This window comes from Zootoca vivipara, chromosome 7 (genome assembly GCF_963506605.1).
Source record: "Zootoca vivipara chromosome 7, rZooViv1.1, whole genome shotgun sequence".
Lineage (NCBI taxonomy): Eukaryota > Metazoa > Chordata > Lepidosauria > Squamata > Lacertidae > Zootoca > Zootoca vivipara.
Genome location: NC_083282.1, coordinates 70811666 through 70828607, shown reverse-complemented (window position 1 = coordinate 70828607; position 16942 = coordinate 70811666). Strand labels below are relative to the sequence as shown.

The 16942-nt window shown below is 42.5% G+C and overlaps 1 protein-coding gene across 1 annotated transcript in view; it reads left to right on the top strand.

Annotated features, from left to right (window-relative positions):
* The window catches only part of PTPRT (protein tyrosine phosphatase receptor type T), a 585629-nt gene that overhangs the window by 535628 nt on the left and 33059 nt on the right, over window positions 1–16942 (top strand). The window contains exons 21-22 of the mRNA XM_060277267.1: window positions 4064–4251; window positions 15823–15910. Coding sequence (XP_060133250.1) covers window positions 4064–4251; window positions 15823–15910 — 276 coding nt within the window. The remainder of the gene's footprint in view (window positions 1–4063; window positions 4252–15822; window positions 15911–16942) is intronic.

Genomic DNA, 16942 nt, shown 5'->3' with positions numbered 1-16942 from the left:
GCTGAGCAGGGTCAGCCCAAGACATGTTGACACCTGAAGTAAACCATAAAATGGTGCCTCCATTTTTCTTCCCTGCCAGGGAAGAAGGGGTGAGTGAAGATCTACATCAGAAACAGAGTGCGGGGAATAAGGATCTACATTGGGATTGGCTGCGGCTGTGGAACCTGCTTCCTTCCACATACATGCATATCTCAAGGGAATGTACAAACTGCAATAAAAAACATCCTCAAAAGGAACAGTTTAAAACAACATCCACAATAACAGCAGATTGAGTTTATTAAAAAAAATACCAAATAGATTATCCAAGACAGAGATCTATTTATCCATCTGGGAAGGCTTTTTGGAACCAAAATGTCTGCAGTAGTTTTTCAAAAAGTGCTGATAGGGGCACCTGTTGTATCTCAACAAGAATGCTGTTCCAGAGAACAGGGGCAGCCACACGAAAAGACCTACACCGAGTTACTGTGGCTTCTGAGATCTAAAGTGATAGACCATAATTTTTTTATCTGCAGAGGTTCTTCTTCTTAATGATTATCCTAAATTAGAAATAATAACTTCTTCTTCAGTTAGATATTGAATTTTTCATACAGGTATTGTAATCAACACTTCTAAAATGTCCAACTAGAATGTATGATTAGTCTTGGTGGCATTCAGTCTTAGACCATGATTAGACATATTGCGAGCAACATGTTTCTTGTACATGCAGAATATTTTAATACCAGTCTCATTTTGCAGTTTGCCTATGGGGAAATATATTTTTCTGCTCTTTCTTTTACAAAAGAGAGAGAGAGAATCAGGATCTGGCTGCGATAATCAGATGTCCATTTTGTGTTGGCACCAAAAATATGGTTTATGGATACTTCAAGGAATCTGGGGTAAAGAAAACAGACTCTTTTATCTCTTCCCCCCATTGCTTTGGGATGAGTTTAGAACCTTTATTTCCACTTCACTAGCAAACTTGTCTTGGTGACAGCTATGTCTTATGAATTAATGGAACAGTATATAGCTGATTACTTCACAGGAACCACAATCACATCCAGTATGACATTCCCAAGTGGTAGAGCAGTGAACAAGAGTGCCTGAAAGTTACAATATAGGGTTTAGAAAGAATCAGGGATTTGTTTGGAGGATCCATAAGTAAGTTTGAGCTGTGATGTATCTTAGGCTGGTGATGGCCAGCCCCTTCCTTATGGTATAATCAGATGGAGGGTTGGATCAAAACCTAGCCATCCACAAATGGGCACCTTCAATCTATGGAAGGCATTTGATCCAGATCCTGCAGGTGGATCCTGCAGGTGGAAAGGAGGAGGTTCTTTTTTGCAAATTTCCTGCTACTCTAAAGCCTCCCCTTTTCAAAAGTATTCCCCAATACTCCAGTCCAGGACAGATTTTTTTTTTTGTAGGGCTCAAGTGGCTACAGGCAGATTTGACAAAAGTCACCTTCCTGTTTTCTACCAGCTGGAATATCCCCTGAGTGGAATTCCATTCAAGAAATGGACTTGCAAGAGACACCAAAGTCTAGTTCCAAGCTCCTATCTCCTGTTGGGCAGGATTCACCTAACAAACATCATCAGTATAAGACCCTTTCCTCTCTCTGCATGCTCTTCACCCCCACTGAAATTGACTATGAGGTGGGGTGGGGGAATCAGGAAGACCCCTCCACATAGCTGCCAAGTTTTCCCTTTTCTCGCGAGGAAGCCTATTCAACATAAGGGAAAATCCCTTTAAAAAAGGGATAACTTGGCAGCTATGCCCCTCCAGAACAGTGCATGGGGAAAGGAGAAGAGGGGTTGTTCCATCTGGGAAGGTGATATGCTTGTGACAAATGAACATGCCACATAAAGCAATATTGAATTACGCCCCTTCTTTCTGTACCAAAACCCCCCACTGTCATATACTTCAGCTGTTACATTTCCAACTATAGAACTGGAAAAGGACGCTATCAAAAGCAACAAAAAATAAAGCCCAGAATAGAATTCATTCTGAATATAGAAAATAATGATTACACCTGAATATGCTGAGCTGAGTAGCTTTGAGTTTAACTTTATGACAAATCCAAAGGCCTGTGTGTGCTTTTATAGGCCAGCTCATTACTTTTTGTTTTGTTTCTTTGGTTACGACTCCTCCTTGGAATGGAACCTTGTAATGTTTTTAAACTGAGGCTGATAGAAGATTAGGGTCCTTGGAGAATTCAGTTGTGAAACTGGGTTTGGATTCAACCTAATGATAGCAAATTAAGCAGATTATGTAGCCTATTGCAAGTAGTCCACCATTTTTTAAGAAAATGACCCAATTCTCTATTGCAAAGGGTTAATGGGGAACAGTAAAGATGCATTGGGAAAGTAAATCCAGCCCGGAGAACTAATAAGCCTTGAAAATACCCTCTGTTCAGAGTCCTCACATTATCATTAGTAACGGCATTAGGCGGGTTATTGTATAAATAAATGCTTAGCTTTGCTGCCTGGCTTCCCCCTAACACAAAAAAATGGCTTTCTGCAAGCTAGCGAATATTTATGTTTCATCTCTAATTAATATGCTTACATTGATGAAATTTTGAACTTTGTGTTAATACTCAGTGCTGTATTCTATAGATGCAGATTTCTTCATCAGGAGTTGCCGGGACTTTGGGGACAACAAATAAAATAAAAATCAATCTATTTTCCTTTATCAATGTCGGGAGGAGAACCTGTAGGGAAAGTGTTAAGCAATCCCTTTCTCTGCCATGCTGCTTCAGTCAAATTTAGAGTCTGCTTCCTACCTCCCTGGTAGCTGCAGTAAACTGAAATCAAAAAATCACGAAGAAAGGTGTCTCCTCCACATCATGTTTAATGTGACCCAAAACCCCTGCCCCCGTCATTATGTTCTACTTCATCTTCCTTAACTTCCCAACAGCCCCAGAAAAACACCCTTCTTTCCCCACTGAGGACTTAATAGAAATACAAAGGGATACAAAATACCACTGTACACTCACGTGTACAAATATCCTAATCACAAAATTTGGGATTTGCAGTAAAGAATTCTCCGTCATTTCCCTTCCCCTGCCCAGTCCCCATCCAAATTGCAAAATATCAAACTTTGTTCCATGGTCTGTGAAGCTGTATAAGGAATTATGGCAGGCACATCACCTAAGTTGATTCTGCTTTTGGAGAAAAAGTGCAGAATACGTTCCAGTACATGCAAAGTTTGAGAACTAGTACAGCATAAAGCATCCCTGAACTTAAAGGAGTGTTTAATTCAGGGTGGGGAAATTCTGATCCTCTGGAGGTTGCTGGACTACAAAGACTGTAATCCTTGACCATTGGCCAAACTGGCAAAGGCTGAAGGGAATTGGAGTTCAGCTGAAGGGCCACATGTTTCCATTTCTGATCTAATGCTAAATCAGTACAGATGAGCAACAAAGAGAATTTGCATGCATGCAGCCCCTGCCTTCTAGCTCTCTTTCTAGGGGTTCCCCTCTCTTATCCTGAAGCAGAACCTGTTGCTTTCACATGTCCAAGGCATGGAACAATTGCATAACAGAGCATTTCAGGTTTTCCTGCCATGATACTGTACCTGTCTGTTCTTCACTCTCTCCCTCCTGTCCACCTACTGAAAAGTGGCATTGGAGTCCTGCTTGGTTTCCCTGGCAAGGGATAAAGGGAGAAGAACTGACCAGAGGCAGGATATGCCCTTCCTGTATAGTCTTTTCTGCCCTCAAGCTGGAAAAGCAACAAGCAGGGCAAGAGATGGGGACCTTATCAAATGTGATTAGGTAGCATGAAAGAGATTCCAATTTCTGGTGTAACATGCATCAAATAACCATATTCCCTCCTCCTGTTGTTGTCACTGTTTGGTAATTTGCTGCTTCTGTGTTTTCTTCATTTCTTGTCACACAAAATCCAGTGTGTGTGTGTGTGTGTGTGTGCATTAGCTTTTTCAGGGGGATGGCTCTGGGCAGGTACAGTTTTCCTACTGTGTTTCATTTCAGCCATGGGAGGGAGGGGAATTAACCTTGGGGCGGAAGTCAACAAATAAATAACAGCTGGGTGAAAGTTTGTTTTGCCTCCCTATTTTTTTAAAACAGACAGTAGCCATGGGGAGATGACTCAGCCGACACTGACAATCCAGACCCATCCCTATCGAAGCTGCGACCCAGTGGAAATGTCCTACCCCAGGGGACAGTTCCAGCCAGCAATCCGAGTGGCCGACTTGTTGCAGCACATCACTCAGATGAAACGGGGACAGGGCTATGGCTTTAAAGAGGAGTATGAGGTGAGAGCGACATTCACTCACTTGAATACCAAGCTAAAGAATGAAAATTAAGGCTATTGTCAAATCAGAACAAGTGCTCTTGAGAAGCGTCTTGGTAGCTTAAGTGGCTTATTTTATATGCTAACCAGAATGCCTTCCCCCAATTTGCTCCTGAATCCTTGTCTCGAGTCCTCTTTCTGTTATATGCAGTGGCCGTCATCCTAGATGTTTCTGCCCCAGTCCACTGATGTGGGGAAACGGCTTGGCTTTTGCCATAAAGGCTTCCCGGTAGCCCCACTTATGCAAAAGGATGTGGCAAATCTTTCTCTTTTCATTGAAACTCTCACACAGCAGAGCATACATGGAACTCTGGGTTAGGGACCATGGTACTAGCCACCTGATCTCTTGTATAAACTCCACCCAGCCATAATATAGTGTAGTATAGGTGCAAACCAAAGACTCACTGTTTTGAATTTATTGTTAGTTGAACTGCTAAGAGTTTGTTCACACAGCAACCTCTGGACCAGCGTCCATATGATGAGAAGCCTCCAGGTGGCTGTAGTATCTAGTCCTACTGGCAGCTCTCTCTGGCAGAGATGAGCACGCAGCTCCCTTCATCATCACTTTCTGCCGACAGGACCAGGTGCTGCTGGAGGGTAAGCAGATGGATGACAGACCTGACAGTGTTGGTAAGAGGCTTTCCACAGGTGACAACCAGCTGTCAGAAGAACTGCTAGCTGGTACAGCCACCCAGAGGCTTCTGGCTCTATGAAGGTTTGTTCAGAGACTGTTTTGCGAACTAACTATTCGTGAAAGTCTAGTCATTTCTGTCCCACCGTCCCCAGGAGTGTGCCAGAGATTGTAAAGGGAGGTAGGCTGGGAAATGGAGCAGTACTTCCAGATTTGGGGTGCCACACCAACCATATCACATTTGAAGAAACACAGAACTACATTGCACTGGGGAATTATTTTTTTGGTGCCAGAGAGATCAGTTGATGAAAATTATATTCCAAAACGTCCGGAGGACACCACATTGGCTGCCCTGCCCTAATCCCCAGCTCCTTTCACGTATGAAGTGATGAAATACAAGTTTGCAATTCAGGGAGGGGACTTGATGATGGCATGGTGAGCAACTGGAGTGTCTCTGCTGAAGGCCTTCCATTTAAACAAGACACTCCTGGCTATCTCAGGTCTGGCATCAGCACCTGGCACCTGTCCACTGGCAGCCCCATCAGGCTCCGCTGGTGCTGACACCAGCCCTGGACACGCATGCTTACCTGGTGGTGAGAGATGATCAATTTAATCCCCCATTACTTTCCTAATGGAACATTTGAGGACATTGCGAGAAATTAAAATTGCAGCCCCTGAGCATTCTGGGAAATTAAAGTGGCTGCCCATTACCGCTGCTGCCAAAGGGCTTTCTCGGACTTGAAGCTGCCCCTGGCTATCTTTATATATGTCTCTCTCCCCTTCATCAATGGATGAGTTTTCAGACTGTTGCCAAACAAGACACTGAGAGGCAGGAAGGCTGCTTCTGCCTGAATCGGTGTGTGCTGCTAGAGCCTTGTTGCTGCAATTAAACAGTTATTGTCTTTGGCAGAAGTATTGAATCCCCATAATCAACATCTGATGGATGTGGTATAGCAGCTGTGATCAAATGCCGGTCTGGGAGATGGCTGGAAATATTTTCTCTTGGCTGCCTTTGTTCCTTAGTTAGTTGTGTATCGCCCAAGGCTTTGCAGAATTTCGCCATGATCAAATGCAACGTGGGATGTTTGAATTTAGTTCTAAGTTTGGACAAGTCCAACCTTTGAGCCCCGTGGAAAAACAACTGAATAGTTTATAGAAATGGCATTAAAGGCAGGGAAGTGGCCTGGGACTGTATTGGAATAGTAATGGTGGAAAGGAGAGAAATAAGTAAGAACAAATTTTCCTGTGACTTGGCTCCACAGGTATTGGAGAGAAAACTGTAGTTGAATAGGTGTTGAGGTGCCTTGGGGTTAGCTTAAATATGAGATAACCACACATATTTTTAGCTATCTACCTTGACATATTGTGGTCATCTATCATAGAAGATGTACGACCTTTACTGCCAGGTTGGGGAACCACAGGCCTAGGAACCGAATGCAGCCCAATAATTCTCTCTATGTGGTTCTTGAGATTCTTCCCACATCCCTTTCCCCAGACCTGGCACCAGCCCTCCTTCACACCTTCCTTGAGTGTTTTTGCCTAACTAGACTGTGTCCTTTTACTCTGAGAAAGCCTCTTGCTTGCCGGGATAGAGATGGGTATGAGTGTATGTAGAAACTAGCCTACTGTACAAAGCTAAAATTTACATTCTTTACTCCATGCACTTTTATTCCTGGCCCTCGCTATTGGCATGCGGCCCCCAGAAAGTTGCACAGAAGGGAATGCAGCTCTCAGACTGGAAGAGGTTCCCCAAACCCTGTTCACAACATGGGGGTGGGGTTTAGTCTCTCCTATCAACCTCCATATAGCACATTGTGGTGAAATGGCTCTCCACTGCAATATTTGGTGGCCATTTCTAGTTTCCAACAAGCTGGGGACCAAGATTTAAAAGCAAAATAAAATAGATGCTCATTCCATCCCATGCCAGTCTTACTGTCAGTGCAGACTTTCAGGTATATCAGATGAACAAAGAGTGCTCGGCTCTATGAAGGATGCAAAGGGGATTTTTCTCTTGCAACACCTGGTTCCTTTGTGTGACAAGTGAATTGCATGTGTGGTTCTTGAATTATGAAAGGACAGATGTTTGAAAAATTGTCTCAATGCTGAAGGGGCAGGTAAATCAGTGGTTACTGCAATAATACCATACAGTATCATTTATCTGAAGGACTGGTATGTCATTGAAATCTATATCCTATTTCGAAGCTTGTGGACATGATTTTAAGGTACTTCCAGGGGTCAAACTGATGTGGTTCAGACCTTAAATTAAACTGTACTATCTTTAGATGTCGAGAAGAATTACTGTCAACCTCCATTTGTTCTTAAGGGGACACTGAGCAAGCACATGTTCAGAGCACTGTACTATTGAATTAAAACTGGGCAGTTCCATTTTGTGGGATGAGGTAGAGGGAGTGAAAATATTGCAGCCTGGTGGAAGCAGCTGTTGGAGAGGAGGGGAACTGAGTTCTGGTGAGTTCCAGTTGAAAAAAAAGCCCAGTTTAAAACCATCCATGCATCCTGTCTATCTGTCACAAAACACTTACCTCTATCCTGTTTCGTGGGAGCACAAATGGATCAAGCCCTGAAACAATAATGTGCTTTGTGTTTCACATTGGGGATGGAGCTGGATCCTGGGTCTGAAGAAGTCTGTAGTGATGAAGGAGATATTGAGCAATCATATGCTCATCTCTTTGGTCCACAAGAATGTGTACATGTTTTCAGGTGGAATATAAACAACTATTATAAGGACTGCTTCTGTGCTGTCATGTTTTTCAGCTTCAGTTCAGTGGGTAACGGGGAGTGCACTTTCTCCCATAAGATGACTGCACATTTTTGGATATACTTCCATAATGTGCCCAGTCATATAACTTAATTATTTCCCTCACTGAAGGTGCTGACTCTAATTTTGCATACCTGATGTTTTATTTGTCCTGTAGAATATGTCCTTGTATGGCTATGTGGCTCATAATTTCAAATTACCACACTTCAGCCAAGCTTGCATTGCAGCTTCTCTCTGAACAACAAACAAGAGCTGAAACATGGTTTTCATAATTTTACAATTACTAAACTAGTCTACCTAATTTGGTATAATATGGGGGTGGGGAATGTGACTAGAACATTGCTTCCATAATTTAATATTTATTGCAAAGTTCTGCACTTTCAAAGTGCTACATAAATAATCGGTAGGAATTTTTATTTTTTTATTTTAGATGGCATGATGCCATCCCAGATTCATGAAAGACAGAAGATGAATGGCCTTATCTTTGATGTCCAGGAGCTGTATTTCAAAATGTGATGTATTCTAGCTTGGTGCCTGTCTCACATATAAATATACTTGGCCTTTTAAGATATATTTTTCGTCCTCTACCCTGTAAACAAGTTTCATAAATTACGATCTATTTAGTGACATTGTACCAAATAATTTTTCTATTATGAAAAGGCTCTGTGAGTTGCCTTCATCAATCACTAACTCCATTAGACACCCCCCCCTTCATTTCTTGTTCCAACTATACATAGTTTTTCCCTTTCTCCCCCTCGCTCTTTCTCTTGAACAGTCTTTCATGCAAGCTAACACACACAGTTGATTTTAAACCATATCCCTAGCCCCAGATTTGAGAAGTAGTTTGGTAGATATCCTGGGAGTCTTGCTCAAGGCTAAACTGAAGAGGACCTACTTGTGTGCTTTCTACATTTTATTTCTTATTTGTTTAAGGATATTGACATACTGCTTTTAAGGCAAACCTCACAAAGTAGTTTATATAAATTATTGTAACAATAAATATCCATGTATTTTTAAAATAGCTGCAATGAAAGGAAAAGAAACTTTTCTAGAAGAATCTGGTAGTGCTTCTTCTCCTATCCCATTGCCTCGGGGCAATGCATCTCCTAAAGCTTCTCTCTTCTCCGCTCCTCTCAGGTGACTATTTCTGGACATTTTAATTTATTTGTCCCAGACAGTGCCAGATTTACATATAAGGTAAACAAATTATAGCTTAGGGCCCCACTATCTTGCCCCCCCCCCAAAAAAAAAGTAAAGGGAAAAAATTGGATGTACATTTCCAAAATATAAGATAAAACCTACATACAGCAACAGTGTTTTGTTTTGTGTTGTGTATGCTCCAATAAAGTCATGGGCCCTGCCTGCTAGCCTGCTCCCTAAAATTTTACTGGTTTGCTCATTTCTATATATAGGGTGCCTACATTCTGCATGGACTGGTTGCATGGCAACGTGTGCAGATGGCTTTAGCAGGCGCATAAGCAAGGGAGGGGCAAAGGGGGTGGTCCGCCCCTAGCTCCACTCTGGCGGAGGCAGCACCCCCGGCCCCTGGCCCGCCCCTCCCCTCCCCCGCCCGAGCAGGAAGAAGCAGAGCATGCTACGGAGCAGGTTGCCAGGCGGCAAACCACCGCCCGGCAACCCGCTCCATAGCGCACTCTGCTTCAGAGCGCGCCGGCCGAGTGCGCCAGCTGAGCAGAGCAGCAGCGCCAACCCGGACGGATTGCACATGTGCGGCAATGCACAGTCCATCCTGGCTCGTCCTGTCGCGTGCGTTGTGTGTCATGACGTCAGGATGCATGCGTGCTGCGGAGCAACGCCCCGTCCCCAGGGGGTGCTGCCCTGGGCAGCCAAGCGGCACCGTTCGCCAGGGGCTTTAGATACCTGTTAGGTCCATAAATTACCATATAGCATATATTCAATTTTTTAAAAAAAAAACAACAGTGACAATTTGTGACAATTTGTTGCATGGCAATGTGTGCAAATGGCTTTATTACATACCAAACTATATCAGTTAATTGTAGGGCAGCAGCATTGACCCCAATCAGCATGGCGCCGTCTCAGTGTGGATGGGATCCAACTCCCACCAGGGCACTGTCAGAGGGCTACTCCAATTTTAAATATATTTTTTTTCACACTGCTCAGGTATTCAGTACCAATGCATGAAGAGATTCTCTACAACATTTGAGCTAGCCCCATCTGTTAGATTCCAATATATAATCAGTGCCCCTATATTGGGGTTCTATACTAGATGCATAGTAGGGTTTTCCCCATTGGGGCAGGTATCCTGGTCCATTAGGCTTCCTGTCCCTTGGAAGAGAGTCCTCCACACATTTACAGATGCTTCAGACTGAATCTGATCACATGCAGACGTCTAAAAGGTATACAGGGTTAGGCTATGCTTTCCATATACAGTGGTACCTTGCTTCTCAAACTTAATCCATTCCGGAAGTCCGTTCCAAAACCAAAGCGTTCCAAAACCAAGGCACGCTTTCTCATAGAAGGTAATGCAAAATGGATTAATCCGTTCCAGACTTTTTAAAACAACCCCTAAAAGAGCAATTCAACATTGTTTTTATCATCTAACGTGACCTTTGATACATAAAATGAAAGCAATAAACAATGTACTGCAGTCACACAATCAATCAGGACCTGAACTGGTTTCCACAAAGTCACAAGAAACAAAAAAGGGCCGCAAAAACAAAAAAGCAAAATAAATAGCAAAAACAGAATACAGACCTCAGCGTAACACTCAAAACGGAAGTGGGACACTCAAATCAGAAGCGTAACACTCAAATCGTCAGCGTGGCACTCAAATCGGAACCATAACACTCAAAATGCAGCACGTTCGGCTTCTGAAAAAGGTTCACAAACCAGAACACTTCTGCGTTTGCAGTGTTTGGGTTCCAAGTAGTTTGGGTACCAAGGCGTTTGAGAACCAAGGTACCACTGTTGTCTCTTCACGTATTCAGTACTCACAGGTACCAAATATCTGAATGTTGAAATTATGGCCATGAGTTCACAATTCTGCATCCATCTATTGTATAGCTCTGCAGAAACCTATGCATTATATATCTACCGTATATTCTATTCACAAAGGCTTTGGTTTCTACAGCTAATAACCATGACCTCTTGCAGACCCTTTATGGCCCTTTATGAAATCTGCTAAGCAGTTTTGTAATATATAAAATATGTGCTGCCTGCCTTATGGGGTATCAATAGACTGTGAAGGGCTGAATTGTTCTGACTCTGATAACCTTAGATAAAGGTGCTTAAAAGCTCGGCTGTAAGTGAGAACCGGGTTTTAGTTTTCAACTTTGGTGTTTGATGGCTTTGTGGCAAATAAAATATATGCAAACCCCCCACCACCACCACCACCACACACACACACACACTTTGGCACTTTTAAATGCAAGGTAGTTTTTTAAAAAGAGGTTGCAATTTTTTCTAACACATTGGAAAGCATTTTAAGGTCAATACTCAACGTCTGCTCCCAGCACAGCACAGTTTTGATCCAGGGATGACCCTCCCCTCCCCATTGACCCAGCATTTCCCTTTTCCTCTCTTTCCAAAGTTTGGAAATCTGTTGTGGCTGTTGGTTCAGTTGGTAGAGCATGAGAATCTTAATCTTAGGGTCATGTCTTCAAGCACCACGTTGGGCAACAGATAGATTTCTGCATTGCAGGTTGGACTAGATCAGGCATCCCTAAACTCAGCCCTCCAGATATTTGGGACTACAACTCCCATCATCCCTAGCTAACAGGACCACTGGTCAGGGATGATGACAATTGTAGTCCCAAAACATCTGGAGGGCTGAGTTGGGGGGGGGTGCCTGGATAGATGACCGCCGTGGGACCTTCCAACTCTACAATTCTATTATTTTGTGAGGCAAAAGATTAAGTGAACTCCCAAATGTTACTGTATTGGCCCAAATATAAGCTGTACCCAAATATAAGCCACACCTTAAAAATTGGAGGGGGGGGGAGGAAAATACCAAAATATAAGCCACTCCCTTTCTCGCTGCTCCTGGCTGCATACTTGGCAGGGTGGGGGGCTGAGAAAAATGTGCTGCGTGGCCAGTGGCCTTTCCCCTTCCTTGCTCTCTTTCCCTTCCTGGCCTTGGGGAAGAGGACAGGGGACTATGCGTGGGGCGGACAACGCTTTGTCGCACTCCTGGCACTGTTTGCCCTGCGCTCCTGGCTGCATACCGTAAGGTCACAAATATAAGCCACACTTTAACTTTTCACGGTCAGAATTTTTGGGGAAAGTGAGGCTTATATTCAGGCCAATACGGTAATTCCCCCCATCACAAAGCCAATCCAGCAAAAGACTCCAATTTATAGGACGCCATAGCTGCAATCCTCAGCACAATTCGAATAATATTGCTGAACCTGGGTCTATGCATGCAGCAGAATACTATGGTAAAGCCGAGACCTGGAAGAAGGCTCAGTGGCAATTAAAATTGGAGCTAGAACCACTTTTGAATGTTCTCCCATGTTAAAAAAAAAGCCACACCCAAATAAACACTTCCTTGCCAGAAGAATACTGGCATAGAAGGGGGAAAGGTTCGAGCCAGTCATCTAGCTGCTCTCTTTGTTTTCTACCTACAGGGAGAGATTTGGGGCTGGGAATGGGACCAGTGTCAATGAGATTGGTGCCTGAAGGTCCCATAGAATGCCTACATTTTTCTGATAAATGGGATCCTCTTCAAGGAGGGTCCTGCTTGTGCTCAGGACCTTGGGGCCCCCATGGCATCCGGAAGCAGGGCTTAGCCCGGCGTTGCTGGGGTGGTCTCTCGATTGCCCCAGTTCCAGCACCCAATCAGGTTGTTCTCAAGTTGGGGGAGGGGGGGTTTATAAATGGCAGCACGACGTGTCAGAGCCACTTGCTTCACGATGCCAAACACACACACACCCTCTTCGGTTTCTGTGCTTTGGCCTTGCTTGGGACTTTGGTTGGTTGCCTGTTTTGTGGCAGGGGTCTGGTAGGAATTTTGTCCACTTGGCAGATTGGCACTGGCCATTTGGTTTTCACCTACCTCCCAGCAATCGTCACAACTTTGTAAGGTTTGGCGGTTAGGCATTGACTTAGTTGTGGGTTTTTTTTGGGGGGGAGGTGCGGCCATCACCTGCCCCTCCTTAAAAAAGGGTATTCCGTTAAAGGAATCTGGGGGTTCTGGATCTCGTCCAAAGTCCACTTGAGGCCAAGCCAGGACCACAGGAACCACAGGGTGAGCTACAGCCGATTTGCATCGATGTAGCTCCCTCATTTGGTTTACCCTTCCAGACCTCCTGCGGGGCGGGCAGGGGTCAGTTTTAGTTTGTCAATGCCTAAGCCAATACTGCTCACATTGTATAATCAATAAAGTTGTGGCCTAGATTTTGCCCATTCATTTTAAACTAAAATTTGAATTTATTGATTGATTGAGCAATATATTTTATTTATTTATTTATTTATTTATTTATTTATTTACCTGAGGTCCTCAGAGCGCAAATTCAGATTGTTAGTGAGATCACTATTGCTCTTAAAACCGGTTAATTGTTGCTACAATTCTGTTGTTAAGCTGACAGCAGTTATGAAAGAAGTGCAGATTAGCCATACTTAGTTGGTGCTGGTAGTGATATTTTAAAAATTCCTGATTTTATCTGTATTGGATACATTATTTGTTCCACTGCACTTCACTATTTTTTCTCATTGTAACAGGTTATTGTCCCATCTATATCAGTAGTCTAAATTTTCAAAGACAAGTTTACCAGTTACGTTATTGTGTTTAGTGCTTTAAAATGACAGCCATACAGTGTGGGGGGAAAATAGGAGGGGGGAAGAATATAGATATACACTGAGAAGTTTTAATCCATCATTCCTATAGTTGCTGAAATCTCAAATGGCATTTGATTTTATCCTGAGCTGTTTATATAGAAATCAGTGGTTCTCAAACTTCTTTTCCCATGGACCGCTTCCAAATTACTGAAGGTCTTTGTGAACCACTTAATTTTTTTTTCTGCCTGTTGCAAACTCTAGTAGGATTTTTAATTGTATTTTTACAGGCATACGACAGACCACCTTGTGGACTACTGATAGTCCACTGACTGCAGTTTAAAAATCCCTAGTGTAAATCATACTATAGCAGAAAGTTATATATATGTATATGTATATGTATATGTATATGTATATGTATATGTATATGTATATCAGAGATTTGATTATATTTTTAGTGAACAGAAGCGGCATATGTTTTCTATACACACACTGGATCTTTGTATTTTAAAGCAAAAACCCGCTGTTTTGATAAGACGCCTGTTGATCAAACAATTAACATCCGATAATAGCTGAATTGTGCATTTCTTTGGAAAAGTCACTTTTACCATCCTATGTATAATGTTAGGAGGCTTTTATCCCTCACTCATCTTTTCCCACATCAATAGCACATGTTGAGATCCCGAATGGCTGCTACCATTCTCTGAGCAATCATTTGTAACTAGACTCTAATGTACAAATCATGTGTCATTTCTTCTCTATCCTTGATGATAAAAATGGGGTCCCTCATTTACGTTTTTTGTGCTGCCCCCCTCCGCTCTAAAAATTCACCACTATTAAGCAGCCCTTTCTTGGTACAAGGAAATAGGTGTGTGATCAAAGATCTTCCCGTTTGCTGACTCATTACTTCATGCATGTGGAGATTTGAACCAGATCTGCTTTTATTATCCTTCTTTGACACATACAGGATCCATATCGTATCCTGACATTACTTCCAGAGGGAACCATTTGTGAACTGTGGTTTGGCATGATTATAATATCATTTTTAGCACATTTCACCACCACCACCCAGCACAAATGCAATGGCTAGCATTACAAGAAACAAACAAATGCAATTTCTGTTTTGGTTTTTTAGCAAATTGTCTGTTATTGAGCAGCAGGAAATGTGCTTTTCTACGACTGGGTATGTTATAAAGATAATTATTATTTGGGCATAATTCATGAGCACAGAATAAGGTTTCAGAAACCATAAAAAGCACTATCTTTAAAGCACGCCAAACGAAAACGAAACTGGGTTTATGAGTGGTGTGTGGGAGCTCCGCTTTACTACCTTCATTGCAGGAAAGGGCCAAAATATGGTATCAGTTCTGTGAAACAGGTGAAGATCCTTCAGTGTTACTCAAGAGTATCATGGCAATTTCATCTTGATTAGACTTATTATCAGCCTTATTATCAGTCTACCATTCTCAACAACATGAAGGGGAGTTCATATGGTTGCATATAAATGAAATTTGCAACCCCAGACCACATGGGTCAGAGCATAATTATCATTTGGATTTTGCACATCTCCAGATTTTCAGTACAGTTCTTGGTTAAAAAGAAAAAAGAAAAAGCCAAAATGCATCGAAATGTGTATTTTAAAAATCCATAATAGATTTTTTTTGTACTGAGTGGTTTTTTTCTTTGAATAAATAAATCACTGATTAAGGTGGAAGTCAGAAAAGGAAGAATGCTAAGAATGTATCTTGTGCTCTTGTGATATAGACTTGGTGGGTTGATTGTATCTTCGTGTATTTCTTCAGCTGAAATTAAATGGGACAAAAGTGGTAGCTCTCTAAATTAAAGGAGCCTTGATCTGAATTTAATCAGCACTTTGAATTGTGCTCACTGCTGCAGCTACAATGCAGTATATGGATATATTACATGGGACATTCAAATAACTCATGAGTTTGAGAAACCTTTATGCCTTGTTTTATATTACAAAAACATTGCCTCTGTCCTCTGTCAATTTAAATATTTTACAAGGCAACTTGTATTTCTCAGAGGCATAAGAGAAGCAATCTATGTCCCTGTGTTAGAGATGGTGCATCGAAAAAGAACCCAATAATTACAAAGCCGGAAGCAAAATGTTCCCCACTTGTTTTAGTGCCATTTGCATTGGGAAAGCAATTGTAAGCCAGTTTAAGCCATAGGATGCTAATGGTCTCTTCATCATTTTCTTATTAAATGTGCCCTTTCCTTGAGAAAAAACACAGTTGGCTTGGCTGGGTGTTAAATTGCATGCTGCCTTTTCCCCTACCCCTATTTCGTTTTGTTAAAACACCTGAAGGCATTGGCCATTTCATATAAACACTCTGCTGTTGTTTATTTTGCAGGCTCTACCTGAGGGGCAGACAGCATCTTGGGATACAGCCAAAGAAGATGAAAACCGCAATAAGAATAGATATGGCAACATCATCTCCTGTAGGTGCAAATTCAAACTGAACTGAACTTCCTGTGTGTATCTGTATACATCTAGCTGAGAGAGGGGGTATGTCTGTCAGCGTAACTGTGAAAAAGAATAAGAGCACAGAATTCTGAGCACTCTTAACCTTTCCCGTTTGATAATTTCATGCTCAAGTTTTTTGTTGCCACTCTCACACCACTTTTTCTCCCTTTATCTTTCTAATATTGTGGGATTCTTATTTTTCTCAATGAACTGGAATGCCAGAACCCTGTCCTTTCTTGCCCTTTCCAAATATAATAGGTTATGTATGAACATGCATGGGGGAATGGTCTCAGGGCTGAAGGTTCTTCTCCTCTCCACGTAGAACATTTGAAGAGGGTTCTGCACATGTCACCCTTCATGCGATCATCAACTCTGTTTTTTATTTTGTTTTTTTGCTGGGTAAACAGACCTGCTAACTGCATTACATAGCCCTCTGCACGTCCACAGGACTGTCTTTACATATTCTAAAGAAGTGGACAGATTAGGGAATATGTGCTATTATTTCTCCTATGCGCTTTTGCAAAAGCCGTACCATGTCTGAACACAGCAGGGGTAGGGGAAAATGCGCTTCTAGACATTGTTGGACTGCAGCTCGCACCACGCCTAGCTGGTGTGGTCAATGATAATGGATGCTGGGAATTTTGGTCTCAACACCCGGACAGTCACAGGTTCACAGACCTAGAAGAGTCTTTCATAACATGGGTTGTAACCAGCTTTAGACACTGAACGAGCAGAACAACATCCACTTGTGCAGCTGAACTTTCCGTTCTTCTTCTCTGTCCCACATGCTCTGCACACACACACACACACACACACACACACACACACACACACACCATCTGCAAATCTGGAGAGAGGGGAGAGAGGGGAGAAGGGGGAAAGCAAAATTTTGTGCAATGACTTCATTAAATACAACCCAAAGAAGAGTTGAAACTCAGGTGTGGCCTTGATTACAGAGAATTGTGGCTTTAGCCTACTGGTAATGGTCAGACGTTCGTGGGACACAG